General features: G+C 47.5%; 1 protein-coding gene across 4 annotated transcripts in view; it reads left to right on the forward strand.

Annotated features, from left to right (window-relative positions):
• The window catches only part of LOC141167153 (uncharacterized), a 174,892-nt gene that overhangs the window by 15,204 nt on the left and 135,456 nt on the right, over positions 1–24,232 (forward strand). For 3 of the 4 annotated variants that reach the window (XM_073654543.1, XM_073654546.1, XM_073654544.1), the window contains exons 2-3: positions 14,501–14,610; positions 14,845–15,253. In XM_073654543.1, coding sequence (XP_073510644.1) covers positions 14,977–15,253 — 277 coding nt within the window. In that variant the 5' untranslated portion in view covers positions 14,501–14,610; positions 14,845–14,976. The remainder of the gene's footprint in view (positions 1–14,500; positions 14,611–14,844; positions 15,254–24,232) is intronic. The other variant, XM_073654545.1, reaches the window with a different exon arrangement.

Genomic DNA, 24,232 nt, shown 5'->3' on the forward strand with positions numbered 1-24,232 from the left:
ACACATAATCTCCAGTATATAACAGGTACTCTCCATACATCTCTGCCCTAATCTCCTGATACCACCCGACACATAATGTGCAGAATATAACATTTCCTCTCCATACATCTCTGCCCTAATCTTCTGATACCTCTCCTCACATAATCTCCAATATATAACCTTTCCTCTCCATACATTTCTGCCTTAATCTCCTGATACCTCCCCACACATATTCTCCAATATATAACCTGTCCTCTCCATACATCTCTGCCTTAATCTACTGATAACTTTCCACACATAATCTCCAGTATATATCCTGTCCTCTCCATACATATCTGCCATAATCTCCTGATACCTCTCCACACATATTCTCCAGTATATAACCGATCCTCTCCATACATCTCTGCCCTAATCTCCTGAAACCTCGACACATAATATCCAAAATATAACGTGTCCTCACCATGCATATCTGCCCTAATCTCTTGATACCACCCCACACATAATCTCCAGTATGTAACTTGTCCTCTCCTTACATTTCTGTCCAAATCTCCTTATACCTCCCCTAATCTCTGGATATCTCTCCACACAAAATCTGCAGTTTATAATCTGTCCCTTCCATTCATCTCTGTCCAAATCTCCTTATACCTCCCCAAACATATTCTCCAGTATATACCGTAACCTGTCCTCTCCATACATCTCCGCTCTAATATCCTGATATCTCTCCACACATAATCTCCAGTATATAACCTGTCCTCTCCAAACATTTCTGCCCTAATCTCCTTATACCTCCCCACACATAATCTCCAGTATATAACCTGTCCTCTCCATACATTTCTGCCCTAATCTCCTGATACCACTCTCACATGATCTCCAGTATACAAACTGTCCTCTCTGTTATGTTCTGCTACCAGAGCTAAGGAAAGAGAGGAGATCTGTCCCTACGATAGAACTCAGCTGAATCCCTACGATGTAACAGGGAACCTGATCCTGCGATCAGACCTGCTAAAGTCCTAAACTAGTCTGTACGGAGACCTATAGATGTGGGGAAGGAATCCCTACAAGTACTAAGGACTGGGAGGAAAATGGACACCTCCTAACAGAAATAGTAGCAGACAAACGAACAAACAACATATATAGAACATAGAGGTCCGTAGACCAAGCAAACTAACAGAGTTAGATACAGAGCACAGGCTAGCTAGAAAGTAGATATACAAAGAAGTCCAGCAAAGCCAGAAGGGCGGAGCAGGATTAAATAGGCCAACAAGGTCATGTGACCAGCAAAGGAAAAAAAACCTAAGAGCAAGGTTCTAACAATACCCCCCCTTCTAAGAGGATCCTCTGGATCCCCTAGGACCAGGCTTATCAGGAAATCTCCTGTGAAACGCTCTGATAAGTCTGGACGCGGAAACATCATCCGACCTCACCCAAGAGTTATCCTCGGGACCGAAACGTTTCCAGGCCACAAGATACTGCAAACTACCTCTATACCGTCTAGAGTTAAGGATGCGAGAAATTTCATATTCCCCGTCCTCCACCACCGGAGGAACAGAGGCAGAGGCGTCACAATCCGATACAACAGCTTTTTTCAACAGAGAGACATGAAATACCGGATTAATTCTCCAGGAGGTAGGAACCTCCAACCTAACAGCAGATTGGTTGACAACCTGAAGCACCTTAAAGGGCCCTACAAACTTGGGACCCAATTTCTTTGAAGGAATCCTCAACCGCAGATTCCTAGAGGACAACCAAACCATGTCACCAACAGCGAACAAAACCTCCTGTCGTTTCCTATTAAAGTAGTCTTTAGATTTTCTGTTGGCCTCCTGAAGATTACCACGCACATCCGTCCAAACTCTCTCCAAATCACCGGAAAAATTCTCCTCCTCAGGCACGGCAGATCCCAACTTGGAGAACGACCCAAACGACGGATGTCTCCCAGAACAACAAAAAAAAGGCGAACAACCAGCAGAAGAAGATGTATGATTGTTCAGAGCAAATTCAGCAAGTGGCAGAAACTCAGACCACCCCTCTTGATTGTCTGCCACAAAACAACGCAAGAACTGCTCAACATCCTGGTTTTTCCTTTCTGTCTGGCCATTAGATTCAGGATGATATCCGGACGAGAACGACAAATGAAATCCCAACCTATCACAAAAGGCACGCCAAAAACGAGCCACGAACTGAGGACCCCTATCAGAAACAATGTCAGTAGAAACGCCATGAAGTCTGACAATTTCCTTGACAAAGGCCTTAGCGAGAGTTTTAGCGCAGGGCAGTTTGACGAAAGGAACCAAGTGACACATCTTGCTAAAACGGTCCACGACCACCCAGATGACAGTAAAACCCTCAGAGGGGGGAAGGTCAGTTATAAAGTCCATAGCCAAATGTGTCCAAGGAGCACTGGGAACCTCCAAAGGACAAAGCAACCCCGCAGCAGGAGTATGTGAGGACTTAGATCTAGCACATATAGTACATTGACGCACCCACTTAATGACTTCCTTCTGCCATCCAGGCCACCAAAAACTGCGACCCACCAGTCTCTTGGTCTCAGAGATTCCGGGATGACCTGCCAACCGAGATTCGTGACACTCAACAAACAAATCTCTCCTAAAGGTCCCAGGCACAAACAACCTCCCATGAGGAGTGTTAGAAGGGGCATTCTCCTGTGCTTTAAGAATCTCATTTTCCAAAACGGAGTCCAAAGCAGCTATCACAACACCTTCTTGTAAAATGTTCTCCTCTTTCTCAGCACCGACTATGGGAGAAAAACTGCGAGACAAGGCATCCGCCTTAACATTCTTAGTACCAGGGATGTAAGTAACGGAGAAATTAAACCGCGAGAAAAACAGTGCCCACCTAGCCTGACGGGCATTCAGGCGCTTGGCAGCATCAAGATATATCAGATTTTTATGATCCGTAAGAACCTGAACGGGAAATTCCGCACCTTCCAAGAAGTGGCGCCAGTGTTCATATGCGAGTTTAATAGCCAATAATTCCCGATTACCAATATCGTAATTCAGTTCAGTCTCCGAAAAATTTTTTGAAAAAAAGGCACAGGGATGTAATCCATACCCGTTATCCTGAGACAATACTGCGCCAACCCCCACAGAGGAAGCATCAACCTCAACCAAAAACGGCCTAGTAACATCAGGCTGCATAAGGATGGGAGCAGAGGTGAACCTCTCCTTGAGATACGCAAAAGCTTCAATGGCCTCAGAAGACCACTGAACCGCATCAGCACCTTTCCTGGTGAGATCAGTCAGAGGTTTGACAATACTAGAAAAAATTTTTATGAATTTTCTGTAGTAATTGGCGAAACCCAAAAACCTCTGTATCGATTTCAAACCAATAGGCCTAGGCCATTCCTGCACCGCCTGAACCTTCACCGGGTCCATCTCAAAACCTTCGCTGGAGATAATGTAACCCATAAAACTAATTCTCTGTACAGCGAACTCACATTTCTCCAGCTTAGCAAAAAGCGAATTGTCCATTAATAACTGTAATACCTCACGCACGCTCCGCCAATGAGACTCCAGATCCGGCGAATAAATCAAAATGTCATCCAAATACACAACCACATTTTTACCGATCAAAGGTCTAAGGATGTCATTAATCAGATTCTGAAAAAATGCAGGAGCATTAGTAAGACCAAAAGGCATAACCAGATTCTCAAAATGACCCACAGGAGTGTTAAAAGCAGTCTTCCATTCGTCACCCTCCTTCATGCGCAACAGATTGTATGCCCCCTTAAGGTCAATTTTAGAGAACCACTTGGCCCCCATTAACTGGTTAAACAGATCAGGAATCAATGGCAGTGGGTAAGGATTGCGTACAGTAATTTTGTTAATCTCACGAAAATCCAGACAAGGACGTAAACCGCCGTCCTTTTTTTTTACAAAAAAAAATCCAACCGCCACAGGAGACTTAGAGGGCCTAATGTGACCGGCGGCCAAACTTGTCTGTATGTATTCCTCCAAAGCCTTCCTCTCAGGAATAGTAAGGTTAAATAAACGACTTTTAGGAAGAGTCGCTCCAGGGACAAATTCAATAGAACAATCATAGTCTCTATGGGGAGGCAAAACCTGCGATTCCTTCTCAGAAAAAACTCTCCAAAAATCCTGAATAGGAACAGGCAATTCTCCCCTATCCAAAGCTGCAATACGCCCGTTACAACACTTGTCATAACATTTATGGCTCCAGGATTTAATTTCAGTGGTAGACCAATCTTGTACAGGATTGTGAAATTTTAACCAGGGCAATCCCAATATTACTGGAGAAGGCAAGTTATTCAACACTACCAAATCCAATTTCTCATGGTGAACACCATTAATAGTGAGAGGAAATTCACAGACCTTGAGAGTAATATTCTTCAAAGGGGAACCATCCACAGAAACCACAGCAATGGGGGATGATAAAGGTTCAGGTTTTAAATTGAGTCTTTCCACGAATCCCCCATCAATTATATTCAGAGTAGACCCACAATCGACAAACACACGAAATTCCATTAATTTTTCCCGAGCAATCATGGAAGCAGCTAAAAATACACCCTTGGAATTTAAACAGGCAATACGGGCATGACTGACCATTTTTTTTTCTTTCTTCATACGAAGCTCACAGCCTTTAATCAAATGACCAGATTTTCCGCAATAGAAACACAAGCCTTCAAAAAATCGACGGTCTTTTTCTTGAGAGCGAGGTGCCACCGATCCAATCTCCATCGGTTCACCACTGTTAGTACACACATTCTCATAACCAGAAACTGACATAGCAGAGGATTTGCTCTCATTAACCCTTGCACGCAGTCTTCTATCTACCCGTATAGCTAATTGCATAGCCTGTTGCAAATCTTCAGGTGTAGGATAAGCAATTAGCAGGTCTTTAACCCTTTCACTGAGCCCAGCAAGAAATAGACTTTTCAGAGCAGAATCGTTCCACCCTGTTTGAGTAGACCAACGACGGAAATGAGTACAATATTTTTCCACATTACCTGATCCCTGTTTTAAACGTCTCAACTCAGTCTCAGCTGATGCGACACGGTCAGGATCATCATATAATAGTCCCAAAGCAGAAAAAAAACTATCCACTGATCTGAAGCATGTATCACTAGGTTGCAAAGAAAAGGCCCACTCCTGAGGCTCTTTGCGCAAAAGTGACATTATGAACCCTACGCGCTGGGATTCATCCCCAGAGGACTTAGGTCTCAAACGAAAATACAATAAGCAAGCATTTTTAAATGAAAAAAATTCTCGGTGTTCACCAAAAAATAAATCCGGCAAACATACCATAGGCTCCAAGAAATGTGCTCCAAGACAGCTACTCACGTGCTGACGGAGCTCGGCCATCTCCAGAGAGAGTCCCTGCAGGCGATGAGCCAAATCCTGAACCGACACCATGATGGAACAAAAAAATCTTTCCTTAGAGAATTTGCAGGCTGGACTTACTGTTATGTTCTGCTACCAGAGCTAAGGAAAGAGAGGAGATCTGTCCCTACGATAGAACTCAGCTGAATCCCTACGATGTAACAGGGAACCTGATCCTGCGATCAGACCTGCTAAAGTCCTAAACTAGTCTGTACGGAGACCTATAGATGTGGGGAAGGAATCCCTACAAGTACTAAGGACTGGGAGGAAAATGGACACCTCCTAACAGAAATAGTAGCAGACAGACGAACAAACAATATATATAGAACATAGAGGTCCGTAGACCAAGCAAACTAACAGAGTTAGATACAGAGCACAGGCTAGCTAGAAAGTAGATATACAAAGAAGTCCAGCAAAGCCAGAAGGGCGGAGCAGGATTAAATAGGCCAACAAGGTCATGTGACCAGCAAAAGAAAAAAAAACTAAGAGCAAGGTTCTAACACTCTCCATACGTCTCTGCCGTAATCTCCTGATACCTTTCCACACATAATTTCTAGTATATAACCTGTACTTTTCTTACATCTCTGCCCTAATCTCCTGATACCTCCCCACACATAATCTCCAGTATATAATCTGTCCCCTCCATTTATCTCTGCCCTAATCTCCAGATACCTTTTCACATATATTCTCCAGTATATAACTTGTCTTATCCATACATCTATGTCCTATTCTCCTTATACCTCTCCACACATAATCTCCAGTATGTAACCTTTCCTCTCCATACATCTATGCCCTAATCTCCTGATACCACCCACTCATAATTTCCAGTATATAACCTGTCCTCTCCAAACATCACTGTCCTAATCTCCTGATATTTCTCCACACATAATCCCCAGTATATAACCTTTCCTCTCTGTACATCTCCGCTCTAATCTCCTGATATCTCTCCACACATAATCTCCATTATATAACCTTTCCTCTCCTAACATCTCTGCCCTAATCTCCTGAAACCACCCACACATATTCTCCAGTGTATAAACTGTCCTCTCTATACAACTATGCCCTAATCTTTTGATAGCTACCCACACACAATCTCCAGTATATAACCTGTCCTCTCCATACATCTCTGCCCTAATCTCCTGATACCACCCACTCATAATTTAATTTCCAGTATATAACCTGTCCTCTCCAAACATCTCTGCCATAATCTCCTGATATGTCTCCACACATAATCTCCATTATATAACCTATCTTCTCCTTACATCTCTGCCCTAATCTCCTGATACCACCCACACATATTCTCCAGTGTATAACTTGTCATCTCCATACATCTCTGCCCTAATCTCCTGATACCACAAACACATAATCTCCAGTATATAACCTGTCCTCTCCAAACATCTCCACCCTAATCTCCTGATATCTCTCCACACATAATCCCCAGTATATAACCTTTCCTCTCTGTACATCTCCGCCCTAATCTCCTGATATCTCTCCACACATAATCTCCAGTATATAACCTGTTCTCTTCATACATCTCTTCTCTAATCTCCTGATACCTGCCCACACACAATCTCCAGTGTATAACCTGTCCTCTCCATACATCTCTGCCCTAATCTCCTGATACCACCAACACATAATCTCCAGTATATAACCTGTCCTCTCCATACATCTCTTCCCAAATCTCCTGATACCTCCCCACACATAATCTCCAGTACATAACCTGTCCTCTCCATACACCTCTACCCTAATCTCCTGATACCTCCCCACACATAATCTCCAGTATATAACCTTTCCTCTCCATACATCTCCACCCTAATATCTTGATTTCTCTCCATACATAATCTCCAGTATATAATCTGTATTCTCTACATCTGTGCCCTAATGTCCCGATTCCACGCACACATAATCTCCAGTATATCCGGTCATCTTCATACATCACTACCCTAATCTCCTGATACCTTCCCACATATAATCTCCAGTATATAATTTATCTTTTCAATACATCTCCGTCCTAATCTCCTGATACCTCTCCACAAATAATCTCCAGTATATAACCGGTCCTCTTCATACATCACTACCCTAATCTGATACCTTCCCACATATAACCTCCAGTATATAACCTGTCTTCTCAATACGTCTCCGTCCTAATCTCCTGATACCTCTTCACACATAATCTCCGGTATATAACCTGTACTCTCCATACATCTCTGTCCTAATCTCCTGATACCTCTCCATGAATAATCTCCAGTATATAACCTGTCCTTCATCAGTGCTGGACTGGGATGAAATGATAGCCCTAGAACACAAACCTCACCAGCCCACATATTATATCACTAAACACCTCTACTAAATATTGTGAACACCCCACTAGAAATTAAAAACAGAGACACATCTCCAATACTTTGCACACAAGTCCACACTTAACACTGTAATATAGTCCACATATTATTGTAGTCTGCTCATAGTATATAGTGTGGGGCTGTGTTTATAAATGTTTGTAGTTTACTGTTGTAACATACCTGGCGGCGTCCTTGCATAGTGGTCCATCTCCCACTGTGCAAGAGCGCGCACTTGATCTCCAATCCAGAATGTCTCTCTGGCTTCCCTCCATGCTGTCTGTTTGCTTCTGTGTGCTGCTGCTTAAGGGCGGCGCCCGATCACTTCCTGCTTCTTGTACCTGCTGTGGGCACACCCCTTGTGCGTCCTCAGCCTATTGCTGTCTGTCACCTGGTATTTAAACCAGCTGCTCCAATTAACCCATGCCTGAGCATTGTGTTTCATTCAGTGTGTGCTTTCACTCTGAAGGTGCCAGGTCCCGTTCTGTGTTCTCTTGTCTGCCTATCCTGGAGGCTGTATTTCCAGGCCTGTCTGAACACGCTCCTAGCCTGTTCCTCCCGCCTTCTAGGGGCCAATTAACTAGACCCGCTCCTGTATCTTGTCTGTCCTGTCTGAACACGCTCCTTTCCTGTTCGTCCCGCCTCTCTGGGGGCCGTATTCCCAGACCCGCTCCTGTATTCCGCTGCAGTGTCGGTCTCCTCCATACACTCAGTTCCAGTCTGAACTCTCTCCTATCTTTTGCCTGTTTTTTCTCTATGTCCATTCCTTTCCTTTTTCTGCAGAGTCTGAACTCGTACCTAACTCCTGCTTGTTGTCTCTGTACTCCCGTTTGTGAGTTTGTGGTCCACTCGCTACTTCACTGCAAGTACCTTGTGGGTATCTGGCTCTGCCTTTCCCTTCCTGTCTGTTCCGTGTGAACAGAGCCCTGTCCCCCCTGCTCTGCCTTGCTCATCGCTCCGGTGGTTCTAGCCTGCTCTGCCTTGCTCACTGCTCCGGCAGCCTTGCTCCGCTCTGACCCTTTTGCTCGCTGCTCCGGCAGCCTTGCTCCGCTCTGACCCTTTTGCTCGCTGCTCCGGCAGCCTTGATCCGCTCTGACCCTTTTGCTCACTGCTCCGGCAGTCTCGCTCCGCTTTTATCCCTTTGCTCACTGCTCCGGCAGTCTTGCTCTACTCTTGCTCGCCGCTCCAGGCGGCCTCGTCCAGCTCTACTCTTGCTCACCACTCCAGGGGGCCTTGTCCTGCTCTACTCTTGCTCACCACTCCAGGCGGCCTCGTCCAGCTCTACTCTTGCTCACCACTCCAGGGGGCCTTGTCCTGCTCTACTCTTGCTCACCGCTCCAGGCGGCTTTGTCCTGCTCTACTCTTGCTCACCGCTCCAGGCGGTCTCGTCCTGCTCTGCCCTTGCTCACCGCTCCAGGCGGTCTCGTCCTGCTCTGCTCTTGCTCACCGCTCCAGGCGGTCTCGTCCTGCTCTGCTCTTGCTCATCGCTCCAGGCGGTCTCGTCCTGCTCTGCTCTTGCTCACCACTCCAGGCGGTCTCGTCCTGCTCTGCTCTTGCTCACCGCTCCATGCGGTCTCGTCCTGCTCTGCTCTTGCTCACTGCTCCAGACGGTCTTGTCCTGCTCTGCTCTTGCTCACCGCTCCAGGCGGTCTCGTCCTGCTTTGCTCTTGCTCACCGCTCCAGGCGGTCTCGTCCTGCTCTGCTCTTGCTCACCGCTCCAGGCGGTCTCGTCCTGCTCTTACTCCCGCTCCAGGCGGTCTCGTCCTGCCCTGCTCTTGCTCATCGCTCCGGGCAGTCTCGTCCTGCCCTGCTCTCGCTCACCTCTCCGGTCGGCCTCACTCTGCTGTGTTTGTCCGCCACATCTGTGGTTCTGTTCCAGAGTCCCAGTGTGTACTGGGTCCTATCCCGCCTGTGTTCCTACCTGCTAGTGCCTTCCTGTCTGCACTCTAGCCGTGCTTGCCTGTACCCCCCTGCCTGCATACCCGCCTGCCTGCATACCAGTCGTGCCTGCCTATTCCCACCAGACTGTGTGCCAGCCTAACCAGTCTGTTCCTGTATTCCCCTGTGTGGGTCAACAGCCGTGTCCGGGGTCTGTCCTGGAGTAGCACCTGGTCCCTCTGCTCGGTTCCTCCTTGGTGCACTGGCGTCGTATGCCATCGTGCGACCCTGGTCGGATCGGGTGAATACCTAGTTACGCCCCTCAAGGCATTCACTTTCCGGCACGGTCCAGTGGAATCACACGCACACACCGCTCAGCCCGGGCGTGTGCATTACAGCATGCTCAGGCCATGGTTCCCGTTGAGCCCCACGGCCTTCGCTCTCTGAGACGTTTTCCAGTGAATACGTGCATTAAAAATAAATAATTTTTTTTTTTTTTCTTTAGCTGAGTTCCAGGCGAAGTACGCACCCGTCCAGATGGATCTTTCTGCACTCGTTCCTGCGGATCCGCCACGGTACTTTGGGGATCCAAAACAAAGTCGTGCATTTGTGGAGCAATGCATGCTACACTTCAAGGCCTACCCTCTCTGTTTTCCTTCCGATTGGGCTAAAGTGGCCTTTATGATTGACTACCTAGCGGGTGATGCCTTGAAATGGGTCACCCCCCTATGGGAAGCATGGGATCCTGTCGTCCTTGACCTGCAGGCCATCCTGGTGGCCTTTCGTATGGTCTTCGAGGACCCTAACCCTGAAGCCCCTGCTGAAGCTTCGCTTCCCAATATCCCGGAGCAGCCCCGACGGGTAATGTGTGTGGGTAGCGCACTAGTCCTCCTGCCTGAAGAAACTACTGCCCACCCAGAATCCACACAGGATGACTACGCTCTCCGGAATACTTCTCACAACCTCAAGAGGCAGTCCAGACGTGCTAGACGTAGAGACAAGCCGTCACGCCAGGGTCTGTCCTCCCTGAGACCTCCTGACCCCAACCTTGAAGTCCCTACTGAAGCTTCATCTCCCTGTATCCCGGAGAAGCCCCAACGGGTAATGTGCGTGGGTAGTGCACCAGTTCTCCTGCCCGAAGAGACTACTGCCCATCCAGACTCCACACAGGAGAACTTCCTGCACCCGGCATCAGATGCTTCACCCACTTTAACCAGTGTGCATGTCCAAGGATGCTCCGAAGCTGTGATTACCTCCGAGTCTGTGCACCTCTACTACTTGGCGGAGGACCCCCTGTTGCCTCCTGAATCCTCCGAGATACCACTCGATGACAAATGGAGAGAGACTTCTCTACACCCGGTACTCAATACTTTGTCCGCTCCATCTTGTGAGCCTGACAATGGGTACCCAAAAGTGGTAGTTACCCCCGAGTCTCTACACCCCTCCGACCAGGCGGAGGACCTCCAGTTGTCTCCAGAACCCTTCGGGGTGCTACCTGGTAGCGAAAGGACAGAGACTCTCCTATACTCTGTACCTGATACCTCGTTCGCTTCGTCCAGTGAGTCCAACCTAGTGTACTCCGAAGCACAGGTTACTCCCGAGTCTCTACACCCCTCCGACCAGGCGGAGGACCTCCAGTTGTCTCCAGAACCCTTCGGGGTGCTACCTGGTAGCGAAAGGACAGAGACTCTCCTATACTCTGTACCTGATACCTCGCTCACTTCGTCCAGTGAGTCCAACCTAGTGTACTCCGAAGCACAGGTTACTCCCGAGTCTCTACACCTCTCCGACCGGGCGGAGGACCTCCAGTTGTCTCCAGAACCCTTCGGGTGCCACCTGGTGGTGAATGGACAGAGACTTTCCTATATCCTGGATCTGATACCTCGCTTGCTTCGTCCAGTGAGTCCGACCTAGTGTACTCTGAAGCAGAGGTTACCCATGAGTCTCTACACCCCTCCGACCAGGCGGAGGACCTCCAGTTGTCTCCAGAACCCTTCGGGGTGCTACCTGGTAGCGAAAGGACAGAGACTCTCCTATACTCTGTACCTGATACCTCGCTCACTTCGTCCAGTGAGTCCAACCTAGTGTACTCCGAAGCACAGGTTACTCCCGAGTCTCTACACCCCTCCGACCAGGCGGAGGACCTCCAGTTGTCTCCAGAACCCTTCGGGGTGCTACCTGGTAGCGAAAGGACAGAGACTCTCCTATACTCTGTACCTGATACCTCGCTCACTTCGTCCAGTGAGTCCAACCTAGTGTACTCCGAAGCAGAGGTTACTCCCGAGTCTCTACACCTCTCAGACCGGGCAGAGGACCTCCAGTTGTCTCCAGAACCCTTTGGGGTGCCACCTGGTGGTGAATGGACAGACTTTCCAATACTCGGCACCCGATACCTCGCCTGCTTCGTCCAGTGAGTCCGACCTAGTGTACTCTGAGCAGATGTTTTCTCCGAGACTCTGCACTCTTCTGACCCGGCGGAGGACTTCCAGTTGTTTCCTGAATCCTCCGGGGTACCACCAGATAACAAAGAGACAGTGACTTTTCCTCATCCTGTACCTGATAACCCGTCTATTTCTTCCTGTGAGTTTGACAAGATGTACCTCGAATCAGAGATTACCCCCAAGTCTCTGCTCCCCTCCAACCCGGTGGAGGACTTCCAGTTGTCTCCTGTACCCTCTGGGGTGCCACCTGAAAATATGTGGAGAGAGATTTCCTTGTGTGCTGTTCCTGGTACTCCACCCGTTTCGTCTGTTGCTGAGGATGGCTGGATAGGAGGTAGCATCCTAGCTAACCAGATGAGACCAGTTTTTCCTGTGGACAGTGGAAGTGATCTCCTTGAAGTGAAGGATTGGCCCTCGAATTCCCTGCGGAAGATTCTGGCAGGCCTGAAGAAGAGGGGGCGTAAGGGGGCGGTACTGTAACATACCTGTCGGCGTCCTTGCATAGTGGTCCATCTCCCACTGTGCAAGAGCGCGCACTTGATCTTTAATCCAGAATGTCTCTCTGGCTTCCCTCCATGCTATCTGTTTGCTTCTGTGTGCTGCTGCTTAAGGGCGGCGCCCAATCACTTCCTGCTTCTTGTACCTGCTGTGGTTACACCCCTTTTGCGTCCTCAGCCTATTGCTGTCTGTCACCTGGTATTTAAACCAGCTGCTCCAATTAACCAATGCCTGAGCATTGTGTTTCATTCAGTGTGTGCTTTCACTCTGAAGGTGCCAGGTCCCGTTCTGTGTTCTCTTGTCTGCCTATCCTGGAGGCTGTATTTCCAGGCCTGTCTGAACACGCTCCTAGCCTGTTCCTCCCGCCTTCTAGGGGCCGATTGCCTAGACCCGCTCCTGTATCTTGTCTGTCCTGTCTGAACACGCTCCTTGCCTGTTCCTCCCGCCGCTCTGGGGGCCGTATTCCCAGACCCGCTCCTGTATTCCGCTGCAGTGTCGGTCTCCTCTGTACACTCAGTTCCAGTCTGAACTCTCTCCTATCTTTTACCTGTTTTTCTCTATGTCCGTTCCTTTCCTTTTTCTGCAGAGTCTGAACTCGTACCTAACTCCTGCTTGTTGTCTCTGTACTCCCGTTTGTGAGTTTGTGGTCCACTCGCTACTTCACTGCAAGTACCCTGTGGGTATCTGGCTCTGCCTTTCCCTTCCTGTCTGTTCCGTGTGAACAGAGCCCTGTCCCCCCTGCTCTGCCTTGCTCACCGCTCCGGTGGTTCTAGCCTGCTCTGCCTTGCTCACTGCTCCGGCAGCCTTGCTCTGCTCTGACCCTTTTGCTCGCTGCTCCGGCAGCCTTCCTCCGCTCTGACCCTTTTGCTCACTGCTCCGGCAGTCTCGCTCCGCTCTTATCCTTTTGCTCGCTGCTCCGGCAGTCTTGCTCCACTCTTGCTCACCGCTCCAGGCGGCCTCTTCCTGCTGTACTCTTGCTCACCGCTCCAGGCGGCCTCGTCCTGCTCTTCTCTTGCTCACCGCTCCAGGCGGTCTCGTCCTGCTCTGCTCTTGCTCACCGCTCCAGGCGTTCTCGTCCTGCTCTGCTCTTGCTCACCGCTCCAGGTGGTCTCGTCCTGCTCTGCTCTTGCTCACCGCTCCAGGCGGTCTCGTCCTGCTCTGCTCTGCTCTTGCTCACCGCTCCAGGCGGTCTCATCCTGCTCTGCTCTTGCTCACCGCTCCAGGCGGTCTCGTCCTGCTCTGCTCTTGCTCACCGCTCCAGGCGGTCTCGTCCTGCTCTGCTCTTGCTCACCACTCCAGGCGGTCTCATCCTGCTCTGCTATTGCTCACCGCTCCGGGCGGTCTCGTCCTGCCCTGCTCTCGCTCACCTCTCTGGGCGGCCTCACTCTGCTGTGTTTGTCCGCCACATCTGTGGTTCTGTTCCAGAGTCCCAGTGTGTACTGGGTCCTATCCCGCCTGTGTTCCTACCTGCTAGTGCCTTCCTGTCTGCACTCTAGCCGTGCTTGCCTGTACCCCCCTGCCTGCATACCCGCCTGCCTGCATACCAGTCGTGCCTGCCTATTCCCACCAGTCTGTGTGCCAGCCTAACCAGTCTGTTCCTGTATTCCCCTGTGTGGGTCAACAGCCGTGTCCGGGGTCTGTCCTGGAGTAGCACCTGGTCCCTCTGCTCGGTTCCTCCTTGGTGCTCTGGCGTCGTATGCCGTCGTGCGACCCTGGTCGGATCGGGTGAATACCTAGTTACGCCCCTCCAGGCATTCACTCTCCGGCACGGTCCAGTGGAATCAAACGCACACGCCGCTCAGCCCGGGCGTGTGCATTACAACTGTATATTGTGGACTGAGGGAAGACCCCATAGCATATTAATATTTAATTTGAGGCCAAAAGTTTTGAGATTGACACATTTTGGTTTTCACATTTTATTAGAAGCTCTCACGCATGAGAGGTCTCAGGATACTTTCCTGTTGGCACAGCGCAGAACTCATAGTAGCTCTCACTTTTTCTTCTCCAGAAAGTCATTCATCCTCAAGTCCCAAACAGTCTGAAAGGGCTTCATCAGATACCTCGGTTCAGGTGGCTTGAGAGGTCTGCACTGGCTCCAGAAGTGATGTCTGCACCAAGGTAAGAAGAACCGCTGCAGCCAATGATGTGACTAAGAGTACAACATCGGATGCATCTCTGATAACGTTCTCTTTTGTAGTTACCTGAAAGCTAAATTGTTAGTCATGCATTTAGTGTTATTTATTTCTCATTTCTCATATTTAATGAGAACTACTCAGGAAAGACTATTATAATCTACAGAGGTTTTATCATGTATAATACATCTAACCAAAACTGAACACGTTCCCTTCACAGCAGCTGGACCTCATTTCTTGGAGCAAGTTGTTGTAAAGATCTTGTGAAGTCAGTGGTTATGAAACAAGTGTAGAATAATCTACAAGAGGAATAACCTGCATGAACTAATGACCAACTCCATGTGAGACGAATATGGGGAGGACATTACAGGAGGCGCTGGTGAGGGCTCTGGAGAAACTGAAAGACTCAAGTTTTCAGAGATTTAGAGATAAGCTGAGTGGTTGGAAAATAAGAGAAGAATATAAAAATAATAAAGATCATGTACTGACTGGGAAAAATCCAGAAACTATTGCTCATCTGATTACAGAATTTTACAGAGATGCCTATGGGGCAGAGTTGACCCTGGCTGTTCTAGAAGACATAGATGAGGAGAATGTCCGACAGGATCTCCAGAATGACCTGAGAGAAGGTAAAGAATAATCTGTATCTCTAATATGGTTTAGAGTCAATTAAAGTAATGACGGTATAAGTCTTCTCCTCCCCTTCCATAGCATGGATGTCAAGAAGGCTGACTGCTCTTCTAGTACCTCAGGCTCAAGGGCAGCCATATCAGGTACTCCGAATAAAAGATGTGAAGAAGTCAGCTTAGGATAAAACCGTCCTCTCACCTCTGCCTAATGAATTGGGAATCTAAAAGCTTACTGTGTAGTGTAGAGGAAGGTTTCAGCCCTGCTCACAAATGAGGTGGCCTCAGCTCGAAGTCTCAGCAAATGATAGACATCACTGATGGGAGCATCCTGCACAAGATGTCAGGTTCTCTATGCCAAACGACACCCTTAAAAGGCAACAAACTACAGGATTCAACACATGAGCAAAGCAGGGGAAGCCAGTATGCCCAAATATAAAGCAGGAACAACGTTTTCTTGTTTTTGCAAACCACATTGTCCAGTTGCAAAAGATTAAGTAAAAGCAGTTGGCAACTTTATATTCGATGCAGAAGACAGAAGATCTCCCGCATTGTGTGCACATAGTGGCTCAGTGTTTGGGGCCACAGAGGTATTTGCCCTGTGCTACAAATTCTATCAGAGTACAAAATTTCACCCCCCACCTCCACTATCAAATCATCCAAGAGGATCATTGTTGGTGAGGTGGCACAATGGGGAAGTGAGACAATCTGAAGGAGTAAAACAGTGAGCGACTCCTTTGTCATCTCATCACTGACACTAATTTATATGCGGAGAATATTTGTCTAACAGTGACTGAGATAACAAAGCTGTCAATAAAATGAAGTGAGACTTTATCTCCATCACTGCACATACAGAGCGCAGCAGCCAATGATAATCTCATCTTCACTGCTGCCCTCCGCAAAAATAAAAAAGCAGAAAAAAGCAAAAAAGTGTAAGGTCTATTAAAGAATACAATTTTATTGTAAACATTATATATATATTTATATATATATATATATATATATATACATATATATATGTATATATATATATATGTATATATGTGTATATATATATATATATATATATATATATAGAGTACAGACCAAAAGTTTGGACATATCTTCTCATTAAATGATTTTTCTGTATTTTCATGACTATTAGTGTTGAGCGAGCATGCTCGACACTGCTTGTTACTTGCCCGAGCATCTCACTACTCGGGATGTTAGGCGAGCACTGAGCATTTCCGGGTTACTCGGGCGGGAGCTCGGGTCTCCGCCCTGCACATTTGGCGCTCTTTACAGAGCCAATGAACATGCAGGGCTTGCCAGCCAGTCACTGTAATGCCGCAGCCATGTTAGTTGTGGGCATTACAGTGATTGGCTGGCCGCACAGTGTTACCTCGAGTATTTAAAACCAGGCGCCGCCATCTTGAACACAGTCGCTCCAAATCAGACGGTGTAGGGAGAGTGCTGCTGAGCTAGGGAGAGATTTATGCAGTGAGATAAGTAGTGTAGGGTCTCTAAAGCATGCAAAATCAAACAAACAGTCCTTCTCAGGACTAATATCCATCCCAGATATCAGGCAGGCAGGCAGACTGTATAGGAGACGCAGTGGTTATACTAGAAAACACTGCATTACAGTCCTGTGTGCTGCTTTTCAATTTGCCAGACTTAGCCCCAGGTCTCAGGGGTCAGGAAAAATCATTTTTTTTCATCTAAATCCTCTTTTTTTTTTTCCCTCAGTCAGACTGTACAAATGCCAGTCTTATTAACCTTTTGGTATTTCCCACCCCCCCAAAAAAAATTGAGTGTCTGTGAGTGTTCAGACACAAATATATCTGTTTAAAAGATTCTGGTGTAGGCCAGAGAACTAGAACTGTGATTTTCCTCTTCCACGGTTCAAATCTGGGTGTAATCCACCTTTTTGCATAAAAAAAAAAACGTTTTGAGTGTCTCGCTGACTGTTCAGACACAAATATATCTGTTTAAAAGAATCTGGTGTAGGCCCGAGAACTAGAACTGTGGTTTTGCAGTTCCACGGTTCAAATCTCTGTATTATTCACTTTTTTGCCTTTATTCCATGAAAAAAAACATTTTGAGTGTCTCGCTGACTGTTCAGACTCAAATATATCTGTTTAAAAGATTCTAGTGTAGGCTAGATAATTAGAACTGTGGTTTTCCTCTTCCACTGTTCAAATCTGGGTGTAATCCACCTTTTTGCATAACAAAAAACATTTTGAGTGTCTTGCAGACTGTTCAGACACAAATATATCTGTTTAAAAGATTCTGGTGTAGGCTAGATAACTAGAACTGTGGTTTTCCTCTTCCAATGTTCAAATCCTCTTTCTATTACCCTTTTGCCATTGATAGTGCGAGTGTAAGCTATTTTACTTCATTTACAATGGGCAAAGCGCATGGCAAGCTACGTAGAACTGGATGTTCTGGTGATGGTGCATTCAGAGGACGGGGCCGTGGCCAAGGTGAAAATGTGCCACACCCTACAGCCACATCTTCTCGCTCCCAGTTCTTGACCGAATTACTGGGGAAGCACACAACACCAGTATTGCAAAGTGATCAGTGTGAACAGGTTATTAATTGGATAGCAGATAATACTTCCAGTCACCTTGGCACCGCCACCTCCAGTCTGTCTTCCACACGGTCAAGTGTTAGTAGCCGTGAGTCTCGACCTCATACTCCTCCTCACCCTGATGCTCCTTCCTCTCACCATGCCGAGTGTCGTCAGACAGCAACTGATTCCACATTTGGACACTCTGAAGAGCAGTTCACTGGTCTATTTCCATATTTGGGCCCCTCGCCGGCTCCGCTTGAAGTGGTGGAATTGGAGATCCAATGTAGCGATGGCCAAATATTTAAACAGCCACGGCCACAGGAAGGCGGCGCTGGCAATTTGTCACAAGAGGTGGACGATGAGGAGACACAATTGCCACGAAGTGAGGAGGAGGACCGTGGTGCGGAAGAGGATGATGTGGTGGATGATCTAATAACTGGCAGGAGGACACGCAGAACGAGGCCAGCAGCACGCAGGGGGAGGGAGGCATAGTCCTAAATTCACAAATTTGATGACTGCTTGCGTTGGAAATGCTGCCTTTTAGGCTGGTGGAGACGGAATCCTTCCTCAACCTTTTGGCGGTGGCCGTCCCTCGGTACTCGGTCCCCAGCCCACACTATTTTGCCCGGTGTGCCATCCTCGCACTACACCAGCACGTGTCCCAAAACATATGCCGTGCCCTCAACAATGCAGTTAATGGGAGTGTTCACCTGACAATGGACACGTGGACAAGTGCTTGTGGCCAGGGACGGTACAACTCCCTGACGGTACACTGTGTAAACATAGTGGAAGCCGTGACCCAGTTGGACCTTGGGATGGAACACATCCTCCCCACACCGAGGATTGCGGGCCCTATGTCAGTCAGAGCTTAGGTGAGAAACTTCACACTGCTTGTGAGTTGTGGACAGCTGTGAAAGAGCAGGCAGATCTGTGGCTGAGACCGCTAAATCTACATCCAGGCATGGTCGTGTGTGACAATGGTCGTAACCTGGTGGTGGCTCTGACGCGAGCAGAGATCACACGTACCATGCCTGGCTCATCTGCTTAGCCTCATGGTTCAGCAGTTTCTTAAATTGTACCCCGAGTTGCCAGTTCTTCTCGTCAAGGTACACCGCCTGTCAGCTCATTTTCGTAAGTCGGCTACAGCTTCCGCCGCCCTTGCTCTGTTGCAGCAGCGTTTGCAGCTTCTGACACACCGACTGGTGTGTGATGTCCCCACACATTGGAACTCTACCCTCCACATGTTGCAAAGGATTTGTGAGCACAAGAGAGCAGTTGTGGAGTATCAGCTGCATCAAGGCCGTCGATATTAAGGTCAGACTCCACACATAGTGGAGGAGTGGACCTGGAATGTCTGACATATACAGTATACCATCCTGACAAACTTTGAGGAGTCCACCAAGATGGTGAGTGACAATGACGCCATCATTAGCATCAGCATCCCACTTGTCAGTCTTTTGCAACGCTCTCTGCAGAGAATTAAAAAGGAGGCATTGCAGCCAGAGTATGATGAGATGGATCAATAAGCCATAGCAGTCGATTACACACAGCCCAGCCTCATCTCATCCCAATATGCATTGGGGGACAATGAGAGAGAGGAGGAGGAGGAGGAAGAACAGGAGCTGGTATCATGCGCTGTAGACGGTAGCACCTGTACAACTGTCATACCGTCAGTTCAGCATGGGTGGCCTGAGAACAGGGGGGAGGAGGAGGAGAGCATGGTCAGTCATCATCTTGGTGAGGACACAGAAGTCTTGCCTGATACCAGTCTGGCACGCATGGCTGACTTTATGTTACGCTGCCTTAACCATGACCCTCGTGTTGTCAAAATGTTGGGTGACTGTCATTACTGGTTGGTGACATTTTTACACCCCCACTACAAGGAGAACTTTCACTCTCTTATTTCTGAGGTGAAGAGGTCTACAAAAATGTGGCAGTATCAGAAGTCCCTTGCTGCAGAACTGTTAAAAAAATTCTCATCTGAACACACTAGCGGCAGAGGTCACAGTTCGTTGCCCGACCAAGGCGTACCGGAGAGAGAGATGCAACTCCAATCAAGCAGAGGCAGGGGAACACTGTCAACGTTCTGGGACAGTTTTCTGAGACCCACCCAGCTTACAAGCCCTGAGGCGCGGGGTACTCTCACAAAGAGTGGAAATTTTCAAAAGATGGCGAGGGAGTGCCTTGCCGACTGTACCAGTGTCCTCCGTGAATCCTCTGTGCCTTTTAATTATTGGGTATCCAAGGTGGACACTTGGAATGAACTCGCTCTGTACGCTTTGGAGGTCCTGGCCTGCCCTGCTTCTAGTGTGTTATCGGAGCGTGTTTTTAGTGCCACTGGGGCAATTATAACTGATAAGCGCACTCGCCTGTCAACTGACAATGCTGACAAGCTGACCCTTATCAAAATGAACAAGGGCTGGATTGAGCAAGACTTCTCATCACCACCAAATGACATCAGAGTAACATAAAGTCAAATCCACTGTGCTATTTCGGGAAGTGTATTCCCATGCACCGCTTCACACCCACACATGGGTATACGCTTCCTCATTTCGGCTGTTTTTTTGTTCTTCTCCTTATCATCAGCCTCTACCACCACTATACCACCAAGTTGACCGTGGTCCTTATTGCCAGCATTGCAAGTTCCTCTGTCCTTAATTTTGGCAGCTTTTGCTAGAAAGGTATAGGCAAAAACTATGGGAGACCCACTCCCCAATAATGGGAATAATGTTTTTAATATGCTGTACTGCATGGCTCTTATGAGGGGCATTAAAATCGTCTTGTTAAACCACTCTGAACTCCACATCTCTTCCAAGGGGCATCAAAACCGTCTTATTAAACCACTCTGAACTCCATGTCTCTTCCAAGGGACATTAAAACTGTATTGTTAAGCTACTGTGACCTCCACGTCTCTTTCAAGGGACATTAAAACCAACTTGTTAAGCGACTGTGACCTCCACGTCTCTTCCAAGGGGCATTGATATTGTCTTTTTATTCCACTGTAACCTCCACCACTCTTCCAAGGGGCATTGATATTGTTTTTTATTCCACTGGGACCTCCATCACTCTTACATGGGGCATCAAAACTGTCTTATTAAACCACTCTGAACTCCATTTCTCTTCCAAGGGACATTAAAACTGTATTGTTAAGCTACTGCGACCTCCACGTCTCTTTCAAGGGGCATTAAAACCGTCTTGTTAAGCGACTGTGACCTCAACGTCTCTTCCAAGGGGCATGGATATTGTCTTTTTCTTCCAATGCAACCTCCACCACTCTTCCAAGGGGCATTGATATTGTCTTTTTATTCCATTGTAACCTCCACCACTCTTCCAAGGGGCATTGATATTGTCTTTTTATTCCACTGTGACCTCCACCACTCTTCCAAGGGGCATTAAAACCATCTTGTTAAACCACTCTGATCTCCACGTCTCTTCCAAGGGGCATTAAAACCATCTTGTTAATCTACTGTGACCTCCACGTCTCTTCCAAGGGGCATTAAAACCGTCTGGTTAAACCACTCAGAACTTCACATCTCTCTTTCAAGGGGTATTAAAACCGTCTTGTTAAGCTATTGTGACCTCAACATCTCTTCCAAGGGGCATTGATATTGTCTTTTTCTTCCACTGCGACCTCCACCACTCTTCCAAGGGGCATTGATATTCTCTTTTTATTCCAATGGGACCTCCACCACTCTTCCAAGGGGCATTAAACCGTCTTGTTTAACCACTCTGAACTCCTCGTATCTTCCAAGGGGCATTAAAACCATCTTGTTAAGCTACTGTGACCTCCACGTCTCTTGAAAGGGGCATTAAAACCGTCTGGTTAAACCATTCAGAACTCCACATCTCTCTTTCAAGGGGCATTAAAACCGTCTTGTTAAGCTATTGTGACCTCAACATCTCTTCCAAGGGGCATTGATATTGTCTTTTTCTTCCATTGCGACCTCCACCACTCTTCCAAGGGGCATTGATATTGTCTTTTTATTCCATTGTAACCTCCACCACTCTTCCAAGGGGCATTGATATTGTCTTTTTATTCCACTGGGACCTCCACCACTCTTCCAAGGGGCATTAAAACCGTCTTGTTAAACCACTCTGACCTCCACGTCTCTTGCAAGGGGCATTAAAACCATCTTGTTAAACCACTCTGAACTCCACAGCTCTTCCAAGGGGCATTGAAATGTTGTTTTTAATTAACTCTAACCTCCATGACTCTTCCAACGGGCATTGCATTTCCTCCTAATTTTAGTCAGCTTTTGCTTTTCAATGCATAGGCGAACACTAAGGGAGACCCACTACCCAATAATGGGTAGAAGGTTTTTAGTATGCTGTAATCCTCATCTGTTTCAAGGGGCATTGCAGTTCCTCATAATTTTTGGAAAGCCTTCCATTCACTGCTTAGGCCAACAGTGTACATGATACCCAGTTGCTATAAATGGAAAAAACTGTTTAGTTATGGCCCTCTGACCTCCATGTCTCTTCCAAGGGGCATTGGAGTGCCTCAAAATTTTTGGTAGGCATTGCACTCACTGTATGCCCTATAACTGTGTAGCCAAATTGCTCCTTTTGGTACAGAAACATATCCTACAAGACATGTGGTTGACTGGCCTGATATTGATGTGAATGGTCCCTGTTCCTCCTGCTCTTTCTCCTTTGCCACAACCTCATCCATCATTCATCACCTGAAGCTTTATTTTAACGGGAGTCATAGAACTGGGATAGTAGCAGAAAAACAACTAGCAATCCTCGGAGGAGGTAGGATATGCGCCAAAGCGCTGACCACCTCAGGCCTAGCCTCTACTACATACATGCGCTTGTATTCCAAGGAACCTAAAGCTAAGGAGATGGATGGCCTCATGATCATGAATAACTTACTCGTTGTGTAGGAGGCCGACCACTGCTGCTGTCTACCTTCTTAACTTTGTGTTGAAGCCTGATTCACCCAGGACCCGCAATCCTCTATATCTGGAGGACGTGTTGCATCCCAGTGTCCAACTGTCCCGGCTTCCACAATATTAACCAAGTGTGAAGTTGTCAGTGAGATGGACCATCCCTGGCCACATTCACTTGTCCACGTGTTTGTGGTTAGGCTGTCCTTCCTACTAAATGCACTGGGGAGGGCACAGGTAATGTTTTGGTATGCACGCTTGTTTATAAGGCGCACTGGGACAAATAGGGGTGGCTGGGGACCGCTTATTGACACCCGGCCGCACCCAGGCGGCTGGGGACCGTGTGTAGGCACCCGGCTGCGGTGCGGCAGGGGATCAAGTATGGACACCTGACAACCTCCTGGTGGCTGGGAACCAAGCGTGGACACCCGGCCGCCGGGCAGCTGTGGACTGAGTTTGAGTACCAGGCCGCCAACAAAGCCATGACGTGGTGGCCAGATTCGCCTCGACATTCCTAAAAGGCCCAACTTCAAGTGCAAGCAAGCAGTATGGTATTGCAGCCTGGGGGTGGGAGGGTGGCAGGCTGAATACTTGTACTTGCATTTCAAGTAATGGGGGAGGTACAATGGAACACTGCCTTGGGTCAAGAACTTGCATGGGGATAGTTGCAAGTCTGCATCTTCTGATGCGGCAAGGATAACTTCTGATGGGCACACTTTTAGGCAGTGACCTGGGAGTCAGACATGCTTCCAGTGGTCTTCCCCATGCTGTTCCCATGTCTTTTCAGCACTGTATGCATGTGTCACACAGCACATGGCCAGATAAGGTTGTAAAATGATAAAAAGACATTTCCCAGTGAATGCATTTGTCACGGTTGAAAGCAATACAAAAGTGCAAAAACGCATAAAAAATGCTACTTGTGAACATAGCCCAAGTTGTGGAGGGGCACTTCACCTTACCTGTGTGCCCCCCCTCACGGGTCCCCTGGTCTCAGGCTTCCTGAATAGAACCACGTCTGTGTCCCTGGTATGTATCGATAATGAGTATGGGAATAGGATATTGAAGGGGGCTCTAGATTTACTACCCCCTTCACTACTCCAGATGGTTCATATAGGTATACTAATTGTGTAATATGAGTATTTATTGACCTTGACTGCCATTTATTGTTATTATGACTATAGTAGATTTATGCAGTGTCTTTGCTTGAGTAATACGATTACATTAAATTAACGGGGCCCCCTGGGGTGGGGACATCGCTTTGGTGAGAGGCTGTTTTAATTACCACTTTTCTCTGGTTCACTTTTCCCCCATTTTTTGTGCCTTTTATATTAAAAGCTTTTCCAAATAATAAACTTTATACATTTTTCTAAAGAAAACCTTTATGGTAGTCCCTCTTTCGTTGTATGTTTTTGTTTTTTGGTGTTAATTAAACGATGGGATTTAATTAGTCCGTTTAGGATAGTGCTTTTGTATAAGTATACATCTGATTAATATTGAGTATAATAGATCCCAGTTGGGATATATGCACTATTGTGGTCTATG

The sequence above is a fragment of the Phyllobates terribilis genome, unplaced genomic scaffold (genome assembly GCF_046119375.1).
Source record: "Phyllobates terribilis strain yellow unplaced genomic scaffold, ASM4611937v1 Scaffold_11__3_contigs__length_659146591, whole genome shotgun sequence".
Lineage (NCBI taxonomy): Eukaryota > Metazoa > Chordata > Amphibia > Anura > Dendrobatidae > Phyllobates > Phyllobates terribilis.